Here is a 27,881-nt window from a genome sequence, read left to right as displayed (position 1 = left end):
AGACATTTAGGGGTAAATTACAGCTGAATAATAGCACAGAACACTGAGAGCCAGGACTGGTGGCTGTAAACAAACTTTATGGGACCACAGGAAATTTGGCCATCCCCATGACAAGTGGACATCCACCTAACTAAAATCATACTGGATTATGGATGTTCCTGGACAAGAGAGTGCCAGATTAGAGAGGTTCAACCTGTAGACGCATACCACATTTATCTGATATTTCAAATAAACAGAGCTATTTGAAATGCAAATGGGCAACATGATACAACAATACAAGATCATACACCATCACCTGAATGAAGTGCCTTCAAGTATGAACTCGCTAGATAGAGCTCGGCGGAAAATCCATTCTCTGGGTTTAAGACTTTGCGCCTCCCGTTCTTGTAAAAGTTTACAAATTCTCCTTTTTAGCATTTCCATAAAATGATGAGCAACTAACCATAAAAGAAAAATAAATCTCATTATCCCACAGTAGGGCTGGTCAATATTTTCTTAATGGCAAATTGGGTTTACAACCAAAGGAACATCAGAAAATCTCTGCTTTACTCAATTTTTTTTTTTTGGCAGAAAATCCCAAACCTTCACAATTTTTCAGCTAAAATACAACGTGTTTTGGACTGCAGCAACAATTTTTGAAAACACAGCAGCACGACAGGTTGGACCAGGTCCTGGGGCCCCCTGCTGGACCCCTTGTGGTCCTACCACTCTCTGCCCCAGCAAGACAACAGAGAAGTCCTCCAAGCAGGCTAGAGTGCAGTGGAGAAAGAGCCAATCAGGACAGAAAGGCCCATAAAAGGAGCTGCAGACCAGAGCACCAGGCAGTTCTTCTTGAGAGCTCCAGGGATGCAGATCAGGAGGCTGGCAGGATGAGAGAGCGGCAGCACCAACAGCTCCACGTGGAGAGCTTACTGGAGATTGGTTGACTATGCGTGGACTCTGAGATAAAGCCGTGAAATAAGGGCAAGGACGCTACCTCTAGGAGGGGAAGCCCTGGGGGCACTGCTCTGTTCAGAGTGAGGGAACGGACTCAGAGGGCACCGAGAGGGGCCCCTGTTAAAGGTGCATCCCAAAAGGGGCTTGCGTACAGCTCACAGGTGGTGTGACTCAGCCGGAGGGCTGCATTGCTGAAGAGGCTTTTAAATGGAAGAGAGTGCAAGCGCATGCCGTCAGCCAGAGAGGGGCACTCATGACAGGTGAGTGCTGTCCTGTTACACCTCCACACTCAGTTTTCATTTGCATTTGATGTCTAAATGCGACTTTTTTCCCGGAAATCCATAACTGTAAAGGAATCCACTGCGGTGGCTGACTAGACCACTAACACATCCAGTTTGTTCTTGAACTTCCTCGTAACGTCCAGTAACAAGCAAACATAAGGCTTGTTGTTTGTACTCACACATACTGTTGCTCTCAGACTGAAAAAGTGCATCACAGAGAATCTGTATCCTTTCTGTAGCTCGCTGGCTGTTGTCTTGCTTATCCTCCAGCTGGATCACAGCTTTTTGGATGCTTTGTTTGATGATGAAAGTAGTGTCGATCAGTTGCACCTGAAGAAGAAAACGTTTGCCAAGGCAATGCTGTGGTCCCCACTGGGCAGATGGGAAATGAGTCACTATGAGTGCGTTCACACTAGGAACTAACTTTGAAGTTAACTTCAAAGTTAGGCACTACTTTGAAGTAGCCAGCAGAGAGTCTACACACATTTTCCCTTTCTTCAAAGTTAACTTCGCAGTAGGGAGCCCCACTTTGAAGTTTTTACTCCATTCCTGGAAATGGCGTAGTGCTCTACTTTGAAGTAGGGGGTGTGTAGATGCTCTACTTTGAACTACAACTTCGAACTTATTTTTGTAGTGTAAACACAGCCTACATGACGGACTCAGGGACACCTGAACACAGGCCTCCTGAGTCCCAGGCTACCACCCAAACTACTAATCTATCCTTCCTCTTCCTTTTTATGGCTACCAGCAGCCTAGCATGAGAGCTGTTCTCTGGAAAACTCTGTAGCAGTCTGAAGAGTCACCTCCAGACTCTCAGGGCTGCAGTTCTTATACCTATCTCAGATAACTCCATCACTGCAGTATGTGAGCACCTCACAAACACCAATGAGTTTATCCTCATGAGGTTGGCAGCGCTATTCTCAATGACAGGCACAGGTGGGGAACTGAGGCCCAGAGACATTCAGTGACTTTCCCAAGGTCACACAGCAAGTCAGGGACAAAGCCAGAAATGGCACGAGAACTACTGAACTTACTCCTAGTGGCTTAACTACAGAGCCAATTTTCCCAAAGGACTTAATAAGGAAGAATGGCTGGAGATCGCCTCTAAAATGCCACGTGTGACGTCCTGCAACCTTTCCTCCCTTGGGCAGTGGACCCACACAAGCAGAGACCTCCACAATTTGGTCCTGTTCTATTTGAAAAGGGGAGACTGGATTTGATAGATGTCACAGTGGGCAAGATAGACAAGAAACTTACATTTTCCTCTGGGGAGTCACTGGCTTTTTCAGCATCTTCAAGGGCAGTAGAACCTTCTGGGCAACCTTGAATGACAATAAAGTGCCTATTATTTATCTGTTGCACCGAAATGGATACCTCACGTGACAAATAAATGGAGCTGTCTGAAAAATGGGAGAAGGATTCTGTTGTGAAGTTTGAACATATCAGCAGAAGGTATATACAGATGATTGCAGGCTCTGGTTATAACTCTACAAGTCTATTGGATTCTACAGCGATCAATAATGATAGATTAACCATTGATTAAAATATCATTTATTAAATTTAAAGATTATTTATCAACAGAACATTCAGGTAAGGTGTGAAGCAGCTTTTTAGGTCTACACTGCAAAGGAAGTCCATTAGGAAAAGGAGCCTCTCTCATGTATTGGAGTCAGATCCATTGTCTAAAGCTTCACTTTTGCTTCACTTTCATGTTTTTTCTCTTCTAGCCCAGCAGAACCAACTCTGCCCTATAAGGAGGAGTCAGATTTTATTATGGACCAGGCAGAGCCCATGGAATTGTCCAGTTAGCTGAATATGATTTAACAGGGGCTGCGGAGGTGTCACTGAGGGCTGCACAAGAAGACAAAGGGACGGCCTAGGTGTGTTGTGGACTACAGCACTCCTTCCCTCCTCCCACTTCCTGTCCACCTTCTCCAGGCTGGGAGTAAGGGGCTTGGCAGTTCCTCTGACCAGGGCTGGATTAACGTTTGTGGGCCTGGCAACAATTGCAGAAGAGTCAGTCCCCTTCCAACTGGCTGCAGCTCCACACCCCTCTTCGCCTCTTCCCCTCCCTATTTGCTGTTCTCTCTCCTGCTTCTCTCCCCACCCCTCCATCCCAGGGGTTTAAGAAGACTGAACAAAGTCTCTGCTTTGCTTCAAATAGAGCATCTGCCCACAGACTTTACCTGTGTCTGCTAATACTGGGGGACACAACATAAAGGTGGGGGCACATGTCCATCCCACATCTCCTCTGGGCAGAGCTTCCAGCTCCATCTCCCTGGGCCACTTACACCAGCTCCAAGAGGGCTGGGGTTACAGGAGCGGGCAGCATGTGCCTCTAGGCCTGGAGGGGGTCAGCCCCAGCCCAGGAACCCTCCCAGCACCAGTGTCTCCCTGGAGCTTATGGGCACTGGAGCAGGTGAGATGTGGGCAGCACCTGTGTCTCCAGTTCAGCAGAAGCCAAGTCTATGATAATAAACCCAGAACTGCTCCGATTCCTGCACAAGTGGACGCAGGAGTTTAATGACCCAGGCAGGAGCATTATGGGATTCCCTCCCCTCTCTCACTTCTCTGTTCAGGTGTATAGCTTAGATCACAACTGAGTCCCAAGAGGGAGCATGCATGGACCACCACAAAAGCATAGACACTTTTCACTGTACAGGGAAATCTCCTTATCCACCTAAACGTCAGCCCACCAATGGAGCAGGGAAATGGCCAGAGGTAAAACCATACATCAGAGACAGGTTTAAAGTAAGAAGTTGGTTACTTGTGTTGGTGCCTTGGGAGCAGCTGGACATGAAAATCTCAGCAACTGTCATTTTGGAGAGCTGTCCCAGATTAGCCGGGAAGGTGTCAGGAGGCAGAAGGTCATCCAAGTGAACTGAGCGCCAGTCACCTGGGGAGGCAGAAACACAACACCCCACCCAATGTCACTGAGTCACAGAGCTTAAGGCCAGAAAGCACCATGAGCTCTATCTGACCTCCTGTACAACACAGGCTGTTAAACTGCACCAAATGTCTCCTCTCGTGAGCCCATAACTTGCATAGCTTCCAGCAAGACAGCTAGTACGGATATGAAGACATCAAAGGATGGAGAACCCACCATTTCCCAGGATAGTTTGCTCTGGCGGTGAAGCCTCTCTCTGTAAGGCAGTGGGGGCCAACACGCGGCTTTTGAGCCAAATGCAGCTCTTTGAACCTTTAAATGCGGCTCCTCCTCAGAGCCACATGCTGGGAGTGCCATCTGCTGCTTCACGCATGCGCCCCATCGCTTGATGGGAGAAGTGTATGCTGGCAACAGTGGTTGATAACATATGTCAGCTGATCAATTTATCCATGGTTCTTCATCCCTAATGGGTTGCCACCCCTGCCATAAGGCATTTTCACCAGCCATCACTTCGGTTTTGTGACTCTTCTCCAATTTTTAACACTCTTTTAAAATTGTACAAATCAGAATGGGATGCAATATTCTAGTGTTTGCCTCACAAGTGCCATATACAGAAGTAAAATCATGTTGCTACTGCTACTCACGACTCCTGTTCATACACCCCAGCATTGCATACATGCTTGTTGCCCCAGCATCGTACTGGGAGCTCACCTTGAGCTGCTTTCTCCACTGTGACTCCTCGATCCTTGCAGAGTCACTGCTCTCCAGTATTATTCCAGTCCCCCACTCTGTAGGCACGTGACTTTTATCACTTGTTGGGAAAGATTATTTCCTTGAACAACCAGCACCACCAGCCTTTCCCTCTGAGAGTTCCCAAGTAGCGTAACAGATTTTTTTGTTTTGATTTTTAATGTTTGTGATATTTTTCATCAAAACTTCACATTTTGATTAAAAATGAGTGTGGACGGGGTGGAGAAAGAAATACAGAAAGAACATTTTCCTTGGCAAAATTACTAGTTTTGTTGACATTCCAGGTTTTGGTTGAACTTTGACTTAGAAACATGAGTTCCATGAAAACAGGACTTGTGTTTCTAGATCACTTTGGCCACGATCTTTAAAATAACTTAGGTGTTGCTATGCTCAGCACTAACACACCTAGCTAATTTAGGAGCCTAAGTCTCAATTTCAAACATGATGTAAGCAAGTAGGAGTCTAAATCCCATTGACTCTTGATCATACTTGTCTCTTAAGTGCCTAAATACCTTTTGGAAATGGGACTTGGTTCGATGTGAGTACAACAGTGCCTAAATACCTTTAAAAATCTGGACTTAACATGCTACTGAAAATTCCACACCAACAACCATGATTCAGATAGTTAAAACAATCCTAATGTTGCAATAACATTAACAATCCCTCTTGTTTTGCTCTTCTTTCAAGTCTGTCCAAATCAAGACACCTCCTTACTTGCACTGAAAGCCAGGTAGCTGCACCCCCCAAGGATCCTGGGGACTTTGGTTATCATGACAACATGGGACAGACCGATCATTTCTGGTTTTCTTCTCTCATCCTGGATACAGTACCTGAAAACACAGCAGAAGTAAGATTCATAACTTCATAGATTTTCAGGTCAGAGGGGAATATTAAAACCATCTAGTCTGACCTCCTGCAGGGTGCAGGCCAGAGAATCTCGTGTAAGTGATGCCTGCATCTGGTCCAATAACTTCTTATGTGGACTAGATTGGAGCTTTTAGAAAGAGATGCCCAGCTATGACTTACAGACTCCCAGTCATGAAGATCTCACCCCATCCCCAGTGGAGATCTTTTACCAGTTACTTTAGGACTCTACCAAATTCACAGCAGTGAAAAATGTGTTGCAGACTGTGAAAGCTGGTCTCCCCTGTGAAAGCTGGTTGTTTGTGTGTTTTTAACCTATACTGTACAGATTTCACAGGAGAAACCAGCATTTCTCAAACTGGAGGTCTCCACCCATAGAGACAACAGGGGGACTGCAAGATTATTGAATAGCAGTCATAATATTGCCCTCCTTACTTACCTGCTGCCCCCAGAGATGGGTGGCCACAAAGTGATGTAGGTTGTTGGCCAACAGCCTGGCTCTGAAGGCAACAACTCAGAAAGAAGGGAGGCAAGATATGGCATTATCACCCTTATTTGTGCACTGCTGCTGGCAGTGGGTCCCAAGTGCCCAGCTCTGAAGGCAGCACCACCATCAGGTATAAAGGTGGTAATATCTCAACCCCACTACAATAATCTTGTGACCCCACCTGGCCACTTCTGGGTTAGGAGCCCTACAGTGACAGCACCATGGCATTTGCAAGTTTTAACATCCTATGACTGTGAAACTGGACAAAACAGACCATGAATTCAGTAGGGGCCTTACTTACGTTCCTTCCCTGTCAACAATTTGCACCTTAGTTCTAGTCTAAATTTGTCTTATTTCAGCTCCCAGCAACTGGGCCTTGTTTTGCCTCTTTTGCACTCAGAAATCTGCTCCCTGTCTTGGTCCTTTAGGCCACGATCAAGCCAGATCTGTTATCTGTCTTTCCATCCACCTCTTCCCTCTGAGTGAAACCCTGATATCTTGAAGTCATTGGCTAAGCTCCCTTTGACTTCAGTGAAGACAAGATTTCACCCTGCTGCCATTCTTCACTGTAACGTCTGAGAGCAAGGTTATACCCAACCTTAGCGAGGGGGTGGGGCGGAATGGGAAGTGCTCAGGGGAAGAAGCTGGGTGGCTGCAGAACCTCACAGGGGATGTGCTCCTGGACTCCCAGCCATGGAGCTCTGCATCCTCATTGCCTCTTCCCCCTAGGTCCCACACTCGGTCAATGCTGGCCCCTCTTCTGCTGCTGGAGTGAAGCCCCAGAGCTGACAGAAGCAGAGGGGCCAGCAAATTCCCTGGTTTAGAATCATTCAGGTCCCCAGGGTGCTGGACCAGGGAGGTATAATCTGTAGCACAGAAATACCAGGGTTATTCTGTAAGGCCCTAATTCAGCAGATCACTTAAGCACATGCTGAACTCCTCCATCCGCTTGTGCCCTGATATATGATAAGGAAAGCTGCTTACTTTGCACAGGCAAGAAGCCTCTTGCTCCTCTGTGGCTCATCAAAGTTGAACTGAACAAAAAGCAGTTTCTTTTCAGTCGAGTCTCTGAAGAACTTACTGCAGGTGATCAAAAAATGGCTTTAGATACTTTAAAAAAATCACACTGAAGACATAAAAAAATCACATACAAGATTAGAACAGCCACAACAAAATGTAGGACAAAAGCCACTTGTTACCTAAGTTCCTGGCGAAAGGAGTGTTCTGTATCAAACTGACTCAGAAAAAGACAGCGGATTTTATTTTGTAGGTGCAGTTTCTTCCTCACCACCTCCAAATCTCTTTGATTTAGCAGTCTTGCATGCGTGGAAACCTATGAAAAATAAATCAATTTAGGCAAGAGGTTTGTGTCCGATTTTGCTGTTGTACAGACCCAGGAAAACTGCAGTACAAATAATTCCTTTACAGGTCTTTTGAACACTGCTTGATCAAACTGATGCAAAAGTGGGGGATTTTTAACCCTCCAATGCAAACTGTTGACTTTTTGTTGAAGAAGCAAAGCCATAAACTACCCCATTTCCTGCAGCACAGGGCTTTCTTAGTGCTGCACTGGGGCATTGGGATCAGCACTGACCAAGAGGGGAAAGCGCCCCCTACAGAAGCCCCACCTCATTCCCTGCAGCACAGTGCCCTCCATCACCACACTGGGCCAGCACTGCCGAGGGAGAGTGCTCCTACAGCCACACCCCACTCCCTGCAGCACTGCAACCCCTAGAACCACAACTGGGACGCTGGAGTCAGCAGTGACTGGGAGAGGAAAGAGCCCCGTTCTGACACACATCCCCTCCAGAGACTTGCTGTGTGATTTTTGGCATGACCACCACATTGGGCTGCTATAGTAAACATGAGTGGATCAGAAGAGTTTCCTTGCGATGTCCACAAGAATAATAAATCTCCAGGACTTCAACAGGCTGTGGGTGAGTGAAAAAGGCTGGAGAACCTTAGGTCAGGTTAGGATAACTGAGTATGATGCAGACACAACTTGGCAAAGAGGCACTTTTTAGCAAAAACCCACCTATGAATTCAGTCTGAGCCAGGTGCTGAGAAGAGCTACCAGGATGCTTGGGGGGTTGAGAGCTGATCTTACAAGAGGAGATGGGAAGAGCGGGTCAGCCTAACAAAATGAAGACTGAGAGAGGATCCTATTGCCCTCTGTAAATACACTGTGGGTGAAAACCAGGAATGGAGAAGGACTATTAAAACTAAGGACAATGCTGGTACAAGCAGAGGAGCCAACAGTCTTTGAGGGCCCCTAGACAAGATGTGCAGGACAGCTCAGTGAAGCTGTAAGGGGTGGAGCCTCAGCTGGATGGAGCAGCCAGCCCTCCTCGCCACCTACAGCACAATGGACCCTCGCCCTTATTCCTCAGAGCAACACAGAGGACATGCTACAGTGCTTCGGCAGCAGTATAAAGGGCCCAGGACTCCAGTCACTGCTTCCACAGCAGCAGCTGCAGCTGCGATCCCTGGGCCCCTTTGAAGTGCCGGGCTGCAGGGCAAGTGCCCCCTTTGCCTCCCCTGTCAACAGGCCCAGGCACAAGAACCGATGGAATAAGTGGCCATGAATAATGTCAGATTTCTAGACATGAGGCGATGGAAGTTCTGCAGGTCTCCCAGTATGAGCAGTGGCGGCAAGAAACCAACCTAGTTTAAGTTGGATAAACATGCAAACGGTGCTGGGTCCTGCGGTGGGGGCCGAGGAGTGGACTCAATGACCTCTTAAGGCCCCTTCCAGTTCTAGTGTTCTATGATTCTGTCTGTACGGTGTGTAGCATAGTGGGGCTATCATCATGACATGGGTGGGTGTATCAGTGCTACCCCAATAAAACGGATCAGTAACTAGTAGTAGTTGTAGTCTACAGCTGTGTTTTCAGAGATACTGGGCACCTGCAGCTATGATGGAAATCACATGAAGTTCTGGTTGCCCCCCACCTCTGAGAATAAGGCCCCTTATAACAACAGTGACATAAAACGTCTCACCTCCAGGCACAATCCACGGGTGCCATCCACATTTGCTTCTTGATTCATGGCCCCTCTCAGAATGTCAATCAGGCCATTGTGCTTCTGCGTTCCAAAGTACAAGTCCTGAATCTGCTCCACATCCTCCAGCAGAGAATACTTGAGGCGCAGGATGGAATCGGGGGTTGCACACTCAATGAGTTTGCTTTTAGAAGCTGCCAGGACTGACTCTTCGTTGGGCAGACAGCTCCCCTGAGGACCACTTGCAGAGCACTGCAGAACAACAGTGGCAGAAGTGTCATCACTGAAACCAATGAAAACATCACGCTCTTGGGAAGCCACATCTGCTGGCCTTGTGTAGCAGAGGTCAGTATTCTCGATATGGACGAATGACCTGGCCCATTCGTCCACCTCCATCCTCAGCTCCTCCTGCTCCCAGTGCAGAATGGTGCTCATCTCCAAGGAGTGCTTCTCCAGCCTGTTCAGCAGCGGGGTGGGGAACTGTGTGTAAACCACATTCTTCTCCTCAATCACAATCAACCTAAATGCCTCATGCACGCGGCACTTAACCCTGTGAGTTCCAAGGCCAAGGTCGACATAATAGTTTCCTCCTAGCCTGACGAAGCACTGGTTCAGCGCATCGTAAAGGCTTTCGTACAGGTTGTGAATGTTTAAGAGAATGACAGGCCTGCCTGTTTCCATGCAGATTTTCACTCTGTTAACAGACCGGCACACCTGTGAATATTCTTCATCTTGTGGGAAACCTGAGCCAAATATAATATCACAGTTCTCTATATCCATTAGCTTTGTCATCTGTAAGATCTGAAAAGCTGCGTGGTTTGTTGTTAACAGCAACAAGTATCTAGATACAAACCCTGTCTTTTTCTTGTCTAAATTATCCTTTAACAAATGGACTGTGTGTATGGTTCCTAAGTTGGAAGGTAGAGATATGGTTGAGTATTTTCTGACCAGCTCTAGAGGATTCAGATCTTTTGAACCTCCAAAGTTTCTTAGAATTGCTTTCACAATGAGCTTTTTTTCTTGGGAGATGCTTTTCATGTCCTTGGTGTAGGACAGTATCATTTTAATGAGGCTGTAGAAGTCACGGAGCCCAAAAAATTCCACGGACTGTTTCTTCAACACCTCACAATAGAAGTCAGCCAGAGGGGGGAACAAATGTTTAATCTTAGTAACATGCTGCTCATCAGCACAGATCCCCTTGGCGGTCTTCACCAGCTCTTCTTTGTTGAGGTCAGTCCGGAACACAAGGAGGCCCCGGTTCATTTTAGCAGGGTCCAGGGCCCAGTTCGAAATGCCAACAAAGCCAACTTTTTTGTATGGTTCTGGGGCTTCATCATCAACACAACCGTCTTCAAGAAGAGGATGCAATGTCTTCAGGGGCATCTCAGGTGAGTCTTCTGCAAGGCCTATTTCATCCAAGATAACCACCGAGGCAAAATCCTCCAGCTTCTGGCCCCGTTGGAACTGTGCACATTGTTTGAAAGTGGAGATGATTCCTTCTGGCTTGGAATGAGGGCTGCATTGGAATGACACCAGCTGGATCTGCTTGCACCGCTTGAACAATTCTGTTTTGGAATGCAATCTGCCCTGCATTGCCTCAGCAGCTATGGTTTTAGATAAAGATTTGGAGCTACCTGGTTTCCCCACAAGGAAGAGTGGCACTCTCAGGTCCATGCATATGACCATCATGAAGATGTTTTCCCTCAGAGCATCATTCCGTGCTGTTGTCTCAGGAACAGAGAGGTTATCCAGGAACACCTCCTGGCAAAGCACAATCTCTAGCTGAAGCAGGCATTCAGGCACAGAGAAGCATTTCGCTATCTCTTTCAGGTAATCTTGGCGACTCTCAAGAGAGGCATAATAGCAAACTCCAACTGCAAGAACAAGGGATCTTTGTGCTTCGTTTAATGCAAACATATCATCTTTCTCAAATTCCTTTGCAAGGGCAAGAATGGATGGATCACAGTCCTGTGCATGTTGGGCCTTACTCTTCTTTTTATCGATAAGAGGAAAAAGCAGATCTCTTAAGTTATAAAACCACAACAACACCTCCATGCAGCGCTCTATGTCCCGGAGACTGGCAATTCTGCATTCCTCTTTCTTTTCTCGTAAAAACTTCTGGGAGGTAGAAATGACAGAGGTGAAAATGTCCATGTTCTCTTTGGGAAGCTTATCTTTCACAAATGATTTAACAATCTGTCGGATGTACAGGCTCTGAGTCTTTTCATTTAGTTCCCCGAAGTCCCACACAAGAGGCAACATACTCGGTGGAAGAGGCTGCACTCGATACACCAGCTGCCTCAAAGGAATGTAGCCTAGCTTTTCTAAGGTGTCTTCACTCCGAACTCTGTACCCCAAGCCAGCTTTCTCCAGGTTCTCAATGGTTTCCTTGGTGTGCCGTTTGTAAGGGTTGCAAGCAGCCACCACTTTTAAGCAAGTGGTGGGGATTGGCTCTCCATTAACACTCCGGTCACACAACACTTCCTTAATTGCAAACACGGCTTCGGTGGTGTTGGCTTCATCAAAGAAGAGCACTGTGTCCATGGTATGCATCTCTTCATTACGGCGTGCCAGCTGGATGGCTTCCTTCACTTTCTTGTGGATGATTTTGGAGCTGGTGCCTCCATGAACACGCACCAGCATCATATTCTGAACTTTCCTTCCTGCTCTTTGCAAGCTGCACATGAACTGCACTAACTTGGTCTTCCCACAACCTGTTTCGCCCATGATGATGACTGGGATCCCACATTGGAACCTCAGGTGAATGGCCAGCATTTTCATGGTATTGTCCAAGGTCAACTGGTATGATTCATCTGGGTCTTGGGAGCAACTCACACCGAACACATTGCAGAGCGTTTCCAGCTGCTCTTGCCTGGACAGATCTTCAAATTTCTTATTGAAAGGGACTTTTTGATGCTTAAGGGTCCGATATAAATATCTGTCAATAACACCCTTCTCTAAAACAGCCTGTGAATGTGCGTCAACAGCGTCCAAACACTCATTGATATGGAAACCCAAGAACTCCATGGAGTGGTTGTCAGCATGGAAGACTATATAGGGGTGAGACTCTTGCTCCCACTTGCGTCTTAACTGGTACCCTCTCAATACACTGTCCTCCTCTGTTTCGTCATCTTCATTGGGTGAGCTTTCATCTGCCATGGCTAGGGAAGGCAAGGCAAAGTCCTTGGACATGGTGATCATAAATTTTATCACAAATTTTTTAAAACCCTTAAATCCCTCCTTCAGTAATGTGCTGCTGCAGAACACTGAGTTTTCACACTTCATCAGCTGGAGGTTTAGGAACCCACTGAAATTGCTGAGCTCAGTCCAGGAAGGGTCCTTTCTCCCACAGGACTCTAATAAGACCCTCAGACATTCCTCCTGGGTCCCCACAAGCCTCCCTGGAATGAAAGAGAAGGAATCGAGATCATCCTTTCGCTGGTATCTGCTGATGTACTGGTATGACCTTTGGAAGGCATCACCCCTGAACGTGTCACTGTCCAGTAGCTGTTGTTCCATTTCAACGGGAGCTGTAGAGCTGTTATTTTTAAGCCTCTCTAGTACTTCTATTGGTGATAAGCATTCCACAATTGGAAGGAGCTCTAGAAATCCTTTCTCCATTTCACTGGTTATCTAAAAGCCAAATGACAAGAGGTTAAACATTCATAAACACTCAAGTCATCTAAAGCAACTGAAGAAATCCTCTACAAACAGACACTAATATGATTCATGAGGACGTGTCTTAATTAGCAGAGCACAAAGAATTTGGATAAGTAGGATCATGTTATTCAAATAATTCTTTGATACAGCCACATTTAGCTATTTGAAGTAATTTAACCTAATCCTCAAATATAAATGATACCATCTCATCTTTCAAGGTCATTCACAGGACTTAAAACATGAGCAGTAGCCAGTTTTAGGTAAACTGTAAACCATGCTGTAAAAAATGCCTTACTCTAATACAGCCCAATGATCTTATCTCTTGCAGACTTCTGCATAGAGCTGATGCTCTAAACAAGCAAAGTGCCAACTTTTGGCCCTGATTTCTGGTCCTCACCTTGCATTGTCATTTGTACAACATTACTGGGTAAGAATGGTAGCATCATATAATTAGTTTCACAAGATTCACTACAGGGTCCTTAACTTTAACATACACATGTACAACATGGCCAAACTAATGCTCCTCTGGATACTAATAATAGTTGGCCAAAAAAATTTAACTGAAAAAAATTTCCCAACAAAAAATGTAGTTTCATTGACATTTTCTGCTGAAAAAGGGCTGATTTTGATTACATTTTCTTTGCATTTTTCAAAGTTTCATTTAAAACCCTAAAACACATTTTTTAATCCCGTCAAAAACTGTTTTGATTTGGTAATGTCAAAATGAAAGAAAAAAACATTTTGTCATGTTTGAACACTTTCTTTCACTCAAAAATGTTCACTCAGTGAACCATAACTTTACGGAACTTTCTAAAGTTATGATGAAAAGTGGAAATAGCAGATTTTTCCACAGGATGACAGTTCCATTTTTCAGACAGCCCTAGTACTGACAACAGATGTCCCATCCAACAGCAATGATTTTATAGTGTTTCATCTTTTTTCTCTATTTTCAGACTGTACAATACTGGACAAAATTTTGTAGTTCCATGAAGGTATTTTCATTTTCAATTTTAACATGATGCTGTTATATGCAGGTTGCTAGGTTCCTGAGAAAACACAACATTCGCTGTGAATATCATCTGGAGAATACCTCTTGTTTTCTTGTGCTGCTTATGCCTTTTCCCCTCACCAGGTACTCAATCAAATAAAGATGAGACTCTCTGCACTTCCAGACCATGCCATCAAGGCTTTGGATGTGTCTGAGAATGCACAGCTCAATCAGGAACTTGTAAAGACCCTTTGATACCTGTCAAGAAAGATGCAGAGCTAGTCAGTTTTGCATCATTGAAATGTTAACTGTTCATTGCTTCCCACTGCTATTAAGCTTTCTGAGTTATTGAAGAGCCAGTAAATCAATAAGAGAGAAAGAGATGCTCCATGAAAATACATCTCAGGAACAGTGTTTCCTGTAAACTGAGTGCTTGGGCGGGCACCCAGGGGGGATTCAGGTGCCACTCAGCCTATGAGTGGACCACCCACAGCCACCCACTGCTGGCAGCATGTGTTTCTATTGGTGGTGCACATCAAACATGCCTTGGTGCCCATAACAAAATTTATTCTACACATGATAGAAAAAATAGAGAAGGAACATTGCTTGGGCAGAACCTCAGCTGGCGCTCCATTGACTTTAAGCAAGCTACACCGACATACAGCAGCCAACAATTTGACCCATTGCATGCTCTCCCTACTGATGTGACAGTAAATGCTGGGCTGTCACTCTGACGGAGATGGGGATGATGGAAATACAGGGATTTTCTGACACTGTGGTAGAGTTTCAGCTGCTCGGATGCTGCACAGTGATGCAGAGTAAAAATCTACTCCGAGCACCATCTTCTTTTGGCATCCCAAGAGGGCAGGCAGAGGTTGATTTGCAGTGGAACTCTGTGTAAGAACGCTACATTTTTGTGACACCCCTGGTAACAATTTAAGCGTTTGTTACAGAAAATGGATGGAAAGAGTTTACTTCTCTAACACTGAAAGGCACTTCCACACTTTGATTGAGAGGATCCACGTTCATTTCATCACAGCATGAAAACTGAGCTTGGAAAAGACACTTACCACAGGGGATATGTCAATATGGAATATTCTGGGTTCAGCCTCGGCTGGTTTCTGTTCCAGTGAGCGAAGCTCCTCCAGAAGAAATCCAAAATCTATTTCTGACTCCATCAGCCTAATGGTTTTGTGCCTGAGTCCTGCATTCTTTGGTGGGGTTTTGGCTTTACTGATGGTATTTGCTATAAACAAAGACTTCCCTAAAATGAGAGAAAAGGCCAAGATTCAATTTCCAGAGGGCTCTGCCTTCTCATATTCTCTTTGTTTCCATTTCTTCACCTGATACAGAGAAGGCCAGATCCTCAGTTGGTGTAAATCAGCCATAATTCCCTTGGTATCAATGGGCCAGATCCTCAGCTAGTCTAAATGGATGTAAGGTTTTCACTTTCAGATATGCAGTTCTAGCTATGACAATTGCATAGCTACAATCAATGTACTTCAAAATCAACTTATGTGACTGTCTTCACTAAGGAAAATTGACAGAAGCATTTCTCCTGTTGACCTCCCTTGCTCTTCAATAGCATGGAGTACAGGGGCCAACTGCTGACCCCAGACAGAACAATTTTGCATCTCTTTACCAGATGCACAAAATCGAACTCCAGAAGATCAACCCTTGACCGGGTCAATCTTCCCAGAAGTGTAGACAAGCCCTAAGTCAGCTGGAGTGGTGGCGTAGATCTTAAGCGGGTATGAATGGGTGTAGTGCCACTGGAGTGAGTGGAGCCGTACTCACGTACACTGGCTGAAGACGTGGCCTTTCTAAATGGTAAAGGTTCAGTGACTGTGGGACTAATTCAGGTTCAGAAGCCCCACTATTTTAATCACGAGCATAAACTGAGCTCAAACAGAAGACAGATGTTTCTGCCCCATTCTGGTGTAAATTCTCTTCAGCCAGCCTCTGTGCCACTTCCTCTAGCCCCAGAGCCAAGTGTGAACCAACAGCCAATTTGACTAATGGTGTCTAAAGATACTCAGGAGCTTCCCAGGGAAAGTGTGTCCATGGCCACACCTCAGACTAGACCAGGGGTCAGCAACCTTTCCAAGATGGAGTGCCAAAATTTGACCTTTTGATCTCTACGTACAGTTTGAGTGCCAATGATACTTTTTAAAGTCACTAATAGTTCTGCTCACAACAGCTTCATTAATAAACAAATTAAGATGCAGAGCTTTACCATTCATGTGGAGGCTGGTGGCATTAGATGGCCCTTTGTGAATCCACAGGCAGCCTGGCTTTGAGCAAGCTCCTGTCTGGCTGCATGGGGGAGGAGGGCGGCGCTGGGCTCTGGCCTCGCGTGCTGATGAAAATCATCCCTTCCAGGGGTTGCTGACCCCTGAGCTACACCCCCATGTGCATGCATTGGGTTTATCTGTTCCGTAGGTACTGGGGGGCACTGCCAGAGGAGCTGGGGCAGAGAAGACTGCTCTGTCTCCCAGTGCATAAGGGCTAAGCAGAACCTAGTCCTAAACTGCATCAGTTCATATCAAGAAAAGTATAAACCAGATTAGAGCTCTAGTATAACCTACCCATGCCGGCTCGCTCTGAATATACAAACTTCACGTTCTGTTGAAAGGGGTCTTCAAAGACCTGGGCAACAGGTGCCATCCCCAAGGGCACTCTCAGATGTGTCTTCAGGTATTTCTGAATTTGTGCTCCTGAACCACATGAAAAGGAGACTTTGTAGGTGTCAAAGGCTGTCATAACGTAAGAATTGTGAGCTTTGGCATCGCAGAAGATAAGAAACCTGTAATCAGCAATGCTAGAAGACTGCACAAAGTGGAAGAAGAGGGACTCCAGTTGTTTGGAGACTTTGTAAACTAATTTTTCTGCACCGAGCAAGCAGTAGATCTTTTTGTGTCTGGAGTCTGGAGAAAGAGCTCTCCTCACAATGAGCTCAACGTCTTCTTCCTCTGTGTCGGAGGTACAGACCAGCACCTCGTCAAACGTCGGAAGAGGTGCTCTCTCTGAGTGCCTATAGACTGTCAGCAAGGAGTGTAGCATATACTCTTCTTTACAAGTGATAAGGCAAGGTTTTCCCTCTTTCAAACCTACTGGTAAATTTCTCTCAATGACAGCCGTTTCAGGAGATGTCAGATGTTTCAGCATTTCACCGAAAACATCCAGGCTGATATATTTGTCTGACACCAGGCCGGTGAGCTTGCTACAGTAAGCGTTCCAGAGCAAATCCACCTTGGTGTGGATAGACGGCAAACTCTCAAAGGAAGTGGCCAGTTCATCTTTTGCAAGGCTTTGGAAGGTGGATGCATCCATGTCTCTGGATCTGTTTTTAAACTTCATGGAATTCTGCAAAAAGGCTTCTCTCTGCTCGTCATATAATCTGCTCAGCTCTTCAATCTTTTCCACGTCATCAGCGTAGTCCAAGGCGAATTCCATGAGCATTTGCTCTGTAATGTTTGTGTTTGGCAGGTAACTCTGCAGAGCTGCTTTCCCCACTGATTCACCTTCCCCAGACTCAACCAGACCTTGGATGAGCTGAGGAAATCTAACAATGTAGTCATTCCAGGAAACAGACTGATCATCGTTCTCGGATACATCAACCGATTCCGCAGGAGTTTCAAGCGCTCTTTTTAATGCCTCTCTGATATCCTCTTCTTTAACATCATTCTTGAAAACAGAGAGCATATTGAGAACCTGTGGCTCTATTTGTCCTTCACACAATTGGGCTAACTTGCTACACAAGTAGAAGAGCTGGCGTGCAGTGAACATGTTCAGATGACAATAATTGTTCCTTTGAGTCTCCAAATATTTTTTCCACTCTACAAGGCAATGCTCCATGACTTTGCAAAGACCGTCTAGTTCTTCCAAGATGGGTTTGTTGCTCTGAACAAGGATTCCAGCTATTCCAAACTCAGCGTAGATGGTTACCTTGTGTTTGGGGTCACAGTAAACTTCAGCTTTCCAGTTGATGAAAAGTATGTTACCAACGCTGAGAAGTTGCAAGTAGATCTTCCCAACCATTTCAATTTTTTCCAGGATCTGTGTCAAATACACAATGGAAAAGTTGAATTTATGGATTAGAGCCTCTTTTCAGTCATACATGTAGCTCTTATGAGCCTGCCTGACAATCAGAGCCTTAGGCTACACCTACACTAGCCCAAATTTTCGAAATGGCCATGCAAATGGCCATTTCAAAGATTACTAATGAGGCACTGAAATGCATAATCAGCACCTCATTAGCATGCTGACGACCGTGGCTCTTCGAAATGCCACTTTTCGCTGCCATGCAGCTTGTCCAGATGGGGCTCCTTTTCAAAAGGACCCTGGGAACTTTGAAATCCCCTTATTCTTATCAGCTCATAGAAATAAGGGGATTTCGAAGTTCCCGGGGTCCTTTCGAAAAGGAGCCCCATTTGGATAAGCCGCACAGCAGCGAAAAATGGCAATTTTGAAGAGTTGTGGCCGCCAGCAGGCTAATGAGGTGCTGAATATACATTTCAGCACGTCATTAGTAATCTTCAAAATGGCCATTTGCACAGCCATTTCAAGGATTTGGGCTAGCGTAGACACGGCTTTAGTGTTTTATTTATCAAAACCAACATACTTCTCATTGGCATCAATGGAACTGAATCAAAATTTCCCTCCCTTTCTTACAGGACTTAAATGCTGTTAATTTTCATTCACTGATACAATGTGTAACTGAGGCCAACAGCACCCAGGATCATAAGAAGAAAAAATTGGGATGCTTGGTATGACAGGAGGCGGAAAGCTCAGACCAAGCTAGTAGCGCAGGAACATTTTTAAGGGCGGGGGGTGCTGCAATCCAAACCCTTGACACCTGCCCACCACAACACCTGCACCAGCTGAGGCCATGAGCAGAGCCCCAGAACACAGGTCTGGCAGCCAGTGCCCTCAGAACAGGCAAGGAGCAGAATCCCCTGGCATATGGGGTCAGAAGCTGTGCCAGCCAGCACAGGGGCAGTAGCCAGGACTGTGGCATGCTGGGATGGCAGCAGAGCCCACCAGCGGATGGAACCAGCAGCAGCTGCTCCCTTAGATTTGTGTCATCTGCAAGTGTCATCAATAGTCTTTCTGTTCTTACACCCAAGTTATTAATAAGATGCTGAGCAATACCAGACCCAGCCCAGATCTCTGTGGAGCTCTGCCTGAGACCCCTCCAGTCTGACATCTATAAATAGTTACTCTGTTTTAGGTTGTTTAATCAATACAGTAAAACCCCAAGATATGCACATCCGAACTGTGCATGTCTCGGGTTAATATGACTGCCGCCCTGACAGGAGTAGGGAAACTGCTCCTGTTGGGGCGGCAGCTGAGAGTCAGGCTGCTGTCCCTGATAGGAGCAGGAAAACTGCTCTTGTCTGGGGGGGACACCCTGATTTGTGGCTGCTGCCCCGACAGAAGCAGTTTCCCGGTCCCCGGGAGCGGCAGGGATCTGGGAACAAGGTGGCAGCCTGGCTCCTGGCTCCTCTCTGCTGGTGCCTAGCTCCCAGCTCCCCACCTCATTCTGGGAGCCAGGAAACTGACCAGTGCTGGGGTGCTGGTCGTTTTCCTGGCCCTCCTGGGATTTTGGGAACTGGGAAACTTTCCAGCACACCAGTGGTGGTCAGTTTCCTGGCTCCTGCCAGTGGAGGGGAGCCGGGAGCCAGGCTGCCGGGGTGCTGGTAAGTTTCTCTCTCCTGCAAGCCCAGGGGAGCCGCAAGCCAGGAGCCAAGCTGCTGCCTGGTTTGTGGCTCCCCCAACTTGCACAAAATTTGAGTTACATGAGGGTGCACAGGAGCCCAACCCTCACATAACTCAGGGGTCTACTATAATGTGGTTTCGTCTATACATGTGTCCTTTGCCTTTCTGCCATGCCACCTTCATAGCAGGTAAAACAGTGCCCGCATATGTCATCAGTATGTTACAACCTGACCCAGTCTCCACTGTACAGACCCAAGCTGCTGTGAGAGCACCTAAGTGCGAAGCCCCACGTTTCCAAATAAAATAGTTCCTAGGTGAGATTAACCATTGTCTTCTGATGCTCTAAGGCTTGATATAAACTAGACCTTACAGTTGACTGCAGATACACAATTCTAGCTATGGCAATTGCATAGCTAGGATCAATGTATCTGCAGTCGACTTTAGGGTCCATCCTCACTGAGGGAGGTTGATGGAGGCATTTCTCCCATCAACCTCCCTTACTTCTAGTCAGAACAGGGGTACAAGGGGTCAACTGTGGGCCCCAGAGAGATTGATTTCATACATCTTTACCAGATGTACAAAATCAAACTACAGAAGATCAGCCCCAAATGAGTCAATCTCCTTGTAAGTGAAGACATACCTGAAGACTCACTTCTACGGCAAAACATAGGCCTGATGCCTTTCCTGGGAACACTGGGTGTGACACTCTGTACTCAGAGGAACGTTCTGTGACCCCCATAACCCTTATCTAGACATAATAGCGATGTTGCATATGGAGCAGGCCTTGGGAGGTTTCGTGGGGAAGGTTATGTTCTGCTGAAACCCACTGTCCCATCTAAACATGGTCATCATTAATGCACATGGAGCTATGAAGGTTGCATTGTACGGTTACAAGTATCAGAGGGGGCCGTTTTAGTCTGTATCTGCAAAAAACAAGAAGTCCTGTGGCACCTTATAGACTAACAGAAATTTTGAAGCATAAGCTTCAGTGGGCAAAGACCCACTTCATCAGATGCAATTGTATGGTTGACACTAAAACAGGCTCACAGTTTGAGAAGTGCCCTGATATGATCTCTTCACAGCCAATGACAAGGGAGGTAGCCGACACCCAGATGGGGGTGCAGAACAGACCCCAGCAGTGATTGGCCAGCAGAGGAGTTACCCATCAAAAGGAAGCGCCCATATAAAGAAAGGGTAAAAAGACAACACATAGAATAGGATTTACCTCCAGAAACCGGTTCACCTCTTCTCTCCCCTGCTCAGCCTTAGTGGCTATCAGCATGAGCTTGTTCTGCAGCTCAGTGAGCTGAGCCAGGCTGTACGTTCCAGAGTGTGCCTGGTTACCTCCTGCAGCCTCTTCAGTGATCTCCCCTGGCAGCACCAGTGAAATGCAGTTATCCAGAGAAGGCTGGAGGGAAAAGACAGTTAAGAAAGATCAATGCTGCTGAATCTTATTCTGAGGCCGACATGTGCACCCATCCAAGCCAATATAAAGTATTTCCAAATCTGTTGTGCTGCAAAGGGTCTAAATTTAGAAATTTACTCATTTCATCTCGTGATGAAGTGGGGTGTGTAAGGACTTTATTCCCCTGTGGTGCCTCGGTTTCCCCAGGCACAGTATCAGTGCATCGTGTTGAGGGGAGTTTTGGTGTGATGACTTCTCAAATGCAGGTCAGGCCAGGCCCCCCTGCTCTTTGTAACTTGGGCCCTGGGAAATAGGACAAAAGAGGTGGGAGGGGTTTGGGTGGTTTGAATTGGAACTGGACAGTTAGGAAGTAGGGCCATTACATCTGGCTGGAGAGGGAGGAAGGAGGACCACGACCCCCAATTCAGGGACCCCCTCTCCCTAAAATGGATTGTACTGATGGCTTCTGGTTTCTGTGCTGACAAGTCTGTTCAACCCTGTGTCCCTGTCAACTGATAAACCTCCTGTTTTCCCTGCTGAATGAGAGCCACAGCTGCCTATGGCTGGGATTTAGGGCCTGGTGACCCCCACGGTCCGTGACGCATCTTAACAGTGCAAGACAGTAAAGGGAAGAGAATCATTCTAGATCTTTGAAGGTGTTATGTGCAGCTGACCAAAGATATGCAGAAGCAATACATAATTTGGGGTGCTATGATTTTTGGGTCCAATGTGAAACATCTTAAAGGAGTCTGATTTTCAGACCTATCCAATCCTATCATTAAGGTCTATCAAACTGGATATTCAAGATCATTAGTTGCCTCTGATGATCATGGGCAGATTCCAAACCTTGAGTCGTGAGCTTCTAGTGCATCAGGACTGAACTGGGGGAGAGGAGTGATGCTAAGTCCATAGATGCAGTAACTTGTGATTTGGATGTCCCTATCTGGCTTCTTTTAAAGGAGGCTTATCTTCAGGCAGTGCTGAGCTCCTGTTACATCCACAGCACACACAGAGAAGTTAAAAAATATACATAAAATACTCTTGCTGGAAGTTTCTTAACCCACACAGTTAGGGGTGTGGTTCACCATCCCATGGTAGTGGCACCTACACCACCTAACACAGAGAAAGAATGAATCTCCTTTATAGCCTGAGCTGAGAGAGAACTAGCTTTTAGCTCAAACTGCAGGGGCTCCTGCATTAAGCTCTGGCAGTCCCAGGTTCAAGTCCACCTCTGGATGCTTACATTTGCATCACGACATGACTTATTTCTTAGAATTCACAGCAGTAACAAATCAGGATCCTAACCAAGAAAGAGAGAAAAAACAGGTTGCTCCATGAGGCAGAGAGGCATAACTCACACCACCTCCAGCCAGGATGGCTTTTTCCAGACTGACTGATTACATACTCCCCTACAGCCTGCAAACAGGATGACGAAAGCTTCTGAAATTTAAAGTGACAGCCTCCCGTTTAACCCACTCCACTTCCCACTTCAGGTGGCTCAACTTGGACTGCCAAAGACACTTTGAAAATGCTTTGTCTGAAATGCTGGTGAACTTTTACCTTGAATTCCTGAGGTGTGGAGATGATAAAAATCCCTTTGCTGTTGATAGCCCTAGCCTGAGTCATTGAGGAGCGCTCCACAGACCCGTGACAATCATGGACCATTTGCAGCCATTCTCTGTTGTGACAGGAATCTTTCTATTTTAAAAAAATGAATGTATTAGTTCCAGAAGAGGATTAAAGCCAGACATCACAACACTATAACATCGCTTGCTGAGACACCTATAATATCCCAGTCCCTTTGGTGTTCAGTCCCCTCGCAGCCTTCCTGAGAAAAATGTTAGTACAAGTTGAACCTCTTTTGTCCAGTATCTTTGGGACCTGAACAAGAGAATTGGCCAGACCACGGGAGGTCAATATTGTCTAGCAGCATTACAAACACTTCTACTGCTTACTGGGCTCTGAGAAAATATTTGGGGGTAAATTACAGCTAAATAACAGCACAGAACACTGACAGCCAAGACTAGTGGCTGTAGACACACTTTATGGGACCACAGGAAACTTGGCCACACCCAGAATGAGTGGTTGTCTGGGTAACTAAAATCATGCTGGATTATGGATGTTGCCAGACAAGAGAGTAACAGATTAGAGAGGTTCAACCTGTAGTATAACTATGTCCATGCTAGGGCCTACACTGAGATAACAATTTGGTAAAAAAAAAAAAAAACACACACACATACAAGACTGAAACAAGTAAACAGAACAACAGCTGCATGGAGGGCAAGAGTGTTATTTTCAAGGGATCAAACACCTAAGTGACATTTTCAAATTTAAGCACTTAGGATTAGATCTGAACAAATAATTGATTTTTATTTTTTTGGTTAAAAAAGGAGAGGGAGCAAATTGAAAAATACAAATAAAAACTTAGTTCAGCTCAAACCAAAATTGATTTATTTTTGTCACTGTGAGAAAATGCATCCACGTATGGACACACTAAATCTTTCCACAAAATGTGCCTAGTGAGATATCATCTGAAAACTCATATTTGCTGGTCAGTGTTGTCCTAATAAGCTATGTGTGTCAAAACTGTATGTGAAGATACAAGATTTCACAATTTGTAACATTATGAACATGTGTTCCAAACCACAGCAGAAGTCAGCAAAGAGGTCTGACTCAAAGAAAGGAATGTGTGATTTGCTAAATTTGTACTTCATCAGTCAAACAGAGTTGTCAGGCAGGAAGGGCAGACAAAGAAACCTCAAACAGGTGAAAAAAAGCAGCAGGGAACATCCTTCTCCATAGCCTTTTTGTATCTTGAATCTCAGCTGGAAATGTTTCTCAAGAGGAGACTCATGCTGTAAAAAGCAGGGACAAGCACCCCAAGATACCCCTCACCCTCTGCCCATCAAGCGACTGCACCAGCAGGGACAAAAGAATCAACAACTAAACTGGAAAAGAGATGCTTACCTACGAAGTCTGGTCAGTAAAATTCTGAGAGCATCTGATGAGAACATTTGGCTTTGAATTTAGCAGTTTAAGTTAGGTAGTGGTCGCCTTTATATCTTTATTTTTCTCATGACCATTTATGACTTGTATGCCTCATTAGCTGCACTCCTTTGAAATCTGTCTCTTTGCATTTAAACTTGTTGTTCTGTTTCTTTTATCCTAATCCAATGTTTTTAAATTGAAGCAACTTCATTGGAGGTAGTAAGAGAGGTGCATATGATATTAGTTAAAGAAATATAGACTTTATATAAATGTGTATTGTCCGGGAGAGGTCTGGGCAGTATAAAATACACATTTCTGAGAGTATATGGGAAATACCCTGCGGAATAACCAAGCCTGATGAAAGCTAGGCTATGGCTAACTGACTACAGTATGCTCAAGCCTAGCTGGGAATGATTTGCATGCTGAAGGCTGTTTGTGAGTAATTCAGACTGGAGGTTACAACACTAAAGCATTATAAAGAGCATTCCAGATTGCCAGGCAGGGGTGACAGAGCCACTTATTAGTCTGGATTGCACTCTTATATGTAAAGTCACTCAGGCCCACTGATAGGGGAACAAAAGTGGTAGATGTGCCAGGGCCTGGTGATTCTAAAGGCCCTACAGCTCCTGGTCCCTGCAGCACTATCCAGTGCATTCTGGGTGGCTCTCCAGGCTGGCTGGGACACTGCTGCATGCTCTGGGCAGCACTGTGGGCTGATTACCTCCAGCCCCACCACTTCAGCTAGAAGCACCGCCCTTATGGGAGCCCCCACCACCTTGCCTCAGGGCTCAGTGACATTGCTGGCACCCCCAGCAGTCGCAAAAAAAAAAAAAACTTTTAAAAATGTAGTTTTGGATTGAACAAAATGTTTGATTTGATCTCAAGCAAGTGGTATGTGTTTGTTTTGCTTAGTTTTGAGTCATTTTGGAATATTTTCTACCATTTTGTTTTTTCTTTATATTAGCAACATTTTTTAAATTTTTAAAATAAAATTCTGTTTCAAAATAAAAAGTCAAAACATTTCAAAATGTCTGAAACAAAGCATTCAAAAATGTTAACAACCCATTTCAATCTGGGGAAAAAACACTCTTTTTTTCCCACCAAAGCTATTCACCAAATTCACCTTGAATTTACTATTTTGGTGCCCTCAAATTGCATTTTCATCTACTTTACAAATCACCATATTCTATTTAGGAATCTAAATTTCTTTGAGACATTAGGCACCTCATTTCTCAGTGAGTAAATCACCTCTAAAAACAAGACAGTTTCCTAAATCAATTAGGCTATGTTGACACAACAGTCTAAACACCAAATAAGCTACACACATCCTTCCAGTTTGACAGTGAGCCATTAATAACTACTTTTTGAGTATGGTCTTACAACTGTGTACCCATCTTGTAATTATATCTAGATTTCATCTGAAGTTACATGTTTTAAAATTCCACCAAGTGTCAACTCAAGCTATGATGTCTCTTTAAGATATTTATTTTGAGTCAAAAAATACTTACCAGCTTCTTTGGAAGGTTACTGTCACTTGCTACAGCCTCTCTGATGGGTTCTAGAGCTGAGGAAAAAGCATCAAATCCTGATTCAGGAGTCAAGTCAAATAATATGGGAACAGAGGCAGAGATGGCGTCTCGGAAGAACTTCACTCTGTCAATGTCCATGGCATTTTCTCCTGCAGAAATGGATGCCAGCTCCACAAATGTAGGAAGTTCCGTTTTGTCTGCAAGAAGAAAGTCCAACAAATGTGAAACAAGCTGTCTAGGAATGCTTAAGAATCCACAAATGTGTTAATCAAAAGTTGCCATGTCTTATCCCCCCAAAGCTGAAAAGTGCTTGTTGATGCTGTGTTTGGAATAAAATCTCAAATCTCAAAGTGGTCAGAAAGTTTCCATCAAGATTTTTTTTTTAGAAATAAAATTGTTTTTTTTTACTTCTTTATTTTGTGGGAAGTATCTGCTTCCCATGGATTTTTGTTTGTTTCTTTGTTTTTAATTGGAAGAACAGAAACTTTGGAAAATGATTTTTTTCTTCTTTTAGATTTTTGGCAATTTTCAGACAAAAGTTAAGATATTTTCCAATTTTTTGAAGCTGATATTTATTTTCCCTGAACAGGATAAACATAAACTTTTCAAACATCTCTACTTCTTTCCACCAAAAGTACAGGCACCTTCTCTGACAGTTCACTGCCTAGTACTCATTACAAGTGTAACATGTATGTCTTTCCTATTAACCTTACAGAGTCCTCTGCTACTGCACACCTTAAGACATATGTGAGAGAAAAATATTGTGCTCATTTCATAATTCCCTACACTAAACCAATGCCTGTCCAATTGTTCTACACTACCGATATGTAAGGAGTGTGCCAGCAGGAGCTCAATACTGCTGAAGGACTTGGGGAATGTGCCCTTTAGAGATCATTTGCATGAAAACGTGAGGCCTGATGGGAGCAGGTGAAGCAACGAGGTTTTGTCTATTGTAAACAACACGTTGTAAAGTCACAATTTATGCTATCACCCAATGTAAGAATTGTGGAGTCTCACCTCTGCTTCAAGTTGTTGTGGAGGTATGGGGAGGTTATTACTGCTGTGTATGATATGGGCTCCCTCCATCTAAGAATTGTGAGGTGAAGTGGGAGGGATAGCGGTTGAACCAGCTGGTTGGAAGGCTTTTGGTGATACAGCTCTAAGACCAGTTTGACTAGTTCTCCCTGACACCGTTCAAAGGTAAATCTAAAGATGGGTCTATACTTATTCTCTGAGAATCCAGCTTGGTAGATACGGAGATGCTGTGGCTCGGTCCAGAGCTGAATGCCACTATGAGCTGAAAACACTGGTAGCTGAAGCCATGGAGAGCTAGAATCACAGCATTTTGCCTACAGCAAAACCCACAACACAGCAGACAGGCTGCTGGTGAGAGAAGTGGCTAGCAAGAGCGACCAGCGGGTGATCAGTAGGAGAAGCAGTGGGCGGCTGGCAGGAGCGACCAGTGGGCGGCCAGTAGGAGAAGCAACAGGCAGCTGGCAGGAGTGAATAGCAGGAGGCCGGTGGGGCACCTAGAAAAGGCAATCGGAATGCCAGACCAGCACAAATGTGGCATTGACTCAGGTTCAATGAGGGAATGCATCAGGGTGATGTGTCAGGGCCTGCACAGACTGGACAGAGTTGTAAGTGGGGCATTTGAAGGGGGATACAAAGAAAGTTTGGGTGTGTAAATTGGCTCTTTACAGTATTGAACTGGTAAGCCTGAGCGGCGAAGGACACTGCTCAATCCATTTGAGCGGGGACAGTTACTTGAGGGTTGGTTATGAACTCTGGGTGTGGTATTTTCCCAAGCTTATACCACATACCTTTTCTGCTTCTTCCATTAAAAGCTTCTTTTCTACAATCAGACTCTGTGCTTGTGAGTGGGGAAACATTGCCTCTCTGAGGCACCTGGGGTGTGTGAATTTCCCAGGCTACTGGGTGGGGGCTCGAGCCAGTTCCATGTGAGATGGATGAAAAGGAATCCCTAGATGTTGAACCCAGCCCTGGTTGCTGCTGACTCCTTCTGGCACAAAGGTTACAAATATGTAACCAGTGGACAACCTGCGGCAGTGAATTACACAGTCTCATTATTACTTTCCTTTATTAATAAAAGACAGAAATTGACGCAGAAAGGTCTCAATTTTTTTCTAGCTACAGTCACAAAAATATTGAATAGAACTCATGTGGAAAGAGAACTATGGAGATATCTTGAGCATATGATCTTTAGCAAGACTGAAGGACCAATTAGGGAATTTTCCAGCTGTATTTTATAACTGTTATATTTCATGCATGTAAACACTCACCATGTGCTTTACAATAACAATCCTATCGCCGGCCCCATAACATGAACTCAAGCAAGTAAGGCCTGCACCTTTGCCCCTCAGT

General features: G+C 45.2%; 1 protein-coding gene across 1 annotated transcript in view; it reads right to left on the bottom strand.

Annotated features, from left to right (window-relative positions):
* The window catches only part of LOC142015178 (E3 ubiquitin-protein ligase rnf213-alpha-like), a 151,246-nt gene that overhangs the window by 59,723 nt on the left and 63,642 nt on the right, over positions 1 to 27,881 (bottom strand). The window contains exons 28-41 of the mRNA XM_074998595.1: positions 25,476 to 25,693; positions 22,540 to 22,677; positions 20,800 to 20,982; positions 16,442 to 17,912; positions 14,924 to 15,117; positions 13,956 to 14,111; positions 9,206 to 12,838; positions 7,405 to 7,538; positions 7,190 to 7,285; positions 5,569 to 5,684; positions 3,985 to 4,113; positions 2,475 to 2,539; positions 1,397 to 1,547; positions 296 to 437 (exon numbers count right to left, since the gene is read on the bottom strand). Coding sequence (XP_074854696.1) covers positions 296 to 437; positions 1,397 to 1,547; positions 2,475 to 2,539; positions 3,985 to 4,113; positions 5,569 to 5,684; positions 7,190 to 7,285; positions 7,405 to 7,538; positions 9,206 to 12,838; positions 13,956 to 14,111; positions 14,924 to 15,117; positions 16,442 to 17,912; positions 20,800 to 20,982; positions 22,540 to 22,677; positions 25,476 to 25,693 — 6,826 coding nt within the window. The remainder of the gene's footprint in view (positions 1 to 295; positions 438 to 1,396; positions 1,548 to 2,474; positions 2,540 to 3,984; positions 4,114 to 5,568; positions 5,685 to 7,189; positions 7,286 to 7,404; positions 7,539 to 9,205; positions 12,839 to 13,955; positions 14,112 to 14,923; positions 15,118 to 16,441; positions 17,913 to 20,799; positions 20,983 to 22,539; positions 22,678 to 25,475; positions 25,694 to 27,881) is intronic.

This window comes from Carettochelys insculpta, chromosome 6 (assembly GCF_033958435.1).
Source record: "Carettochelys insculpta isolate YL-2023 chromosome 6, ASM3395843v1, whole genome shotgun sequence".
Taxonomy (NCBI): Eukaryota; Metazoa; Chordata; order Testudines; family Carettochelyidae; genus Carettochelys; species Carettochelys insculpta.
This window is presented reverse-complemented; position numbering and strand designations above follow the sequence as displayed.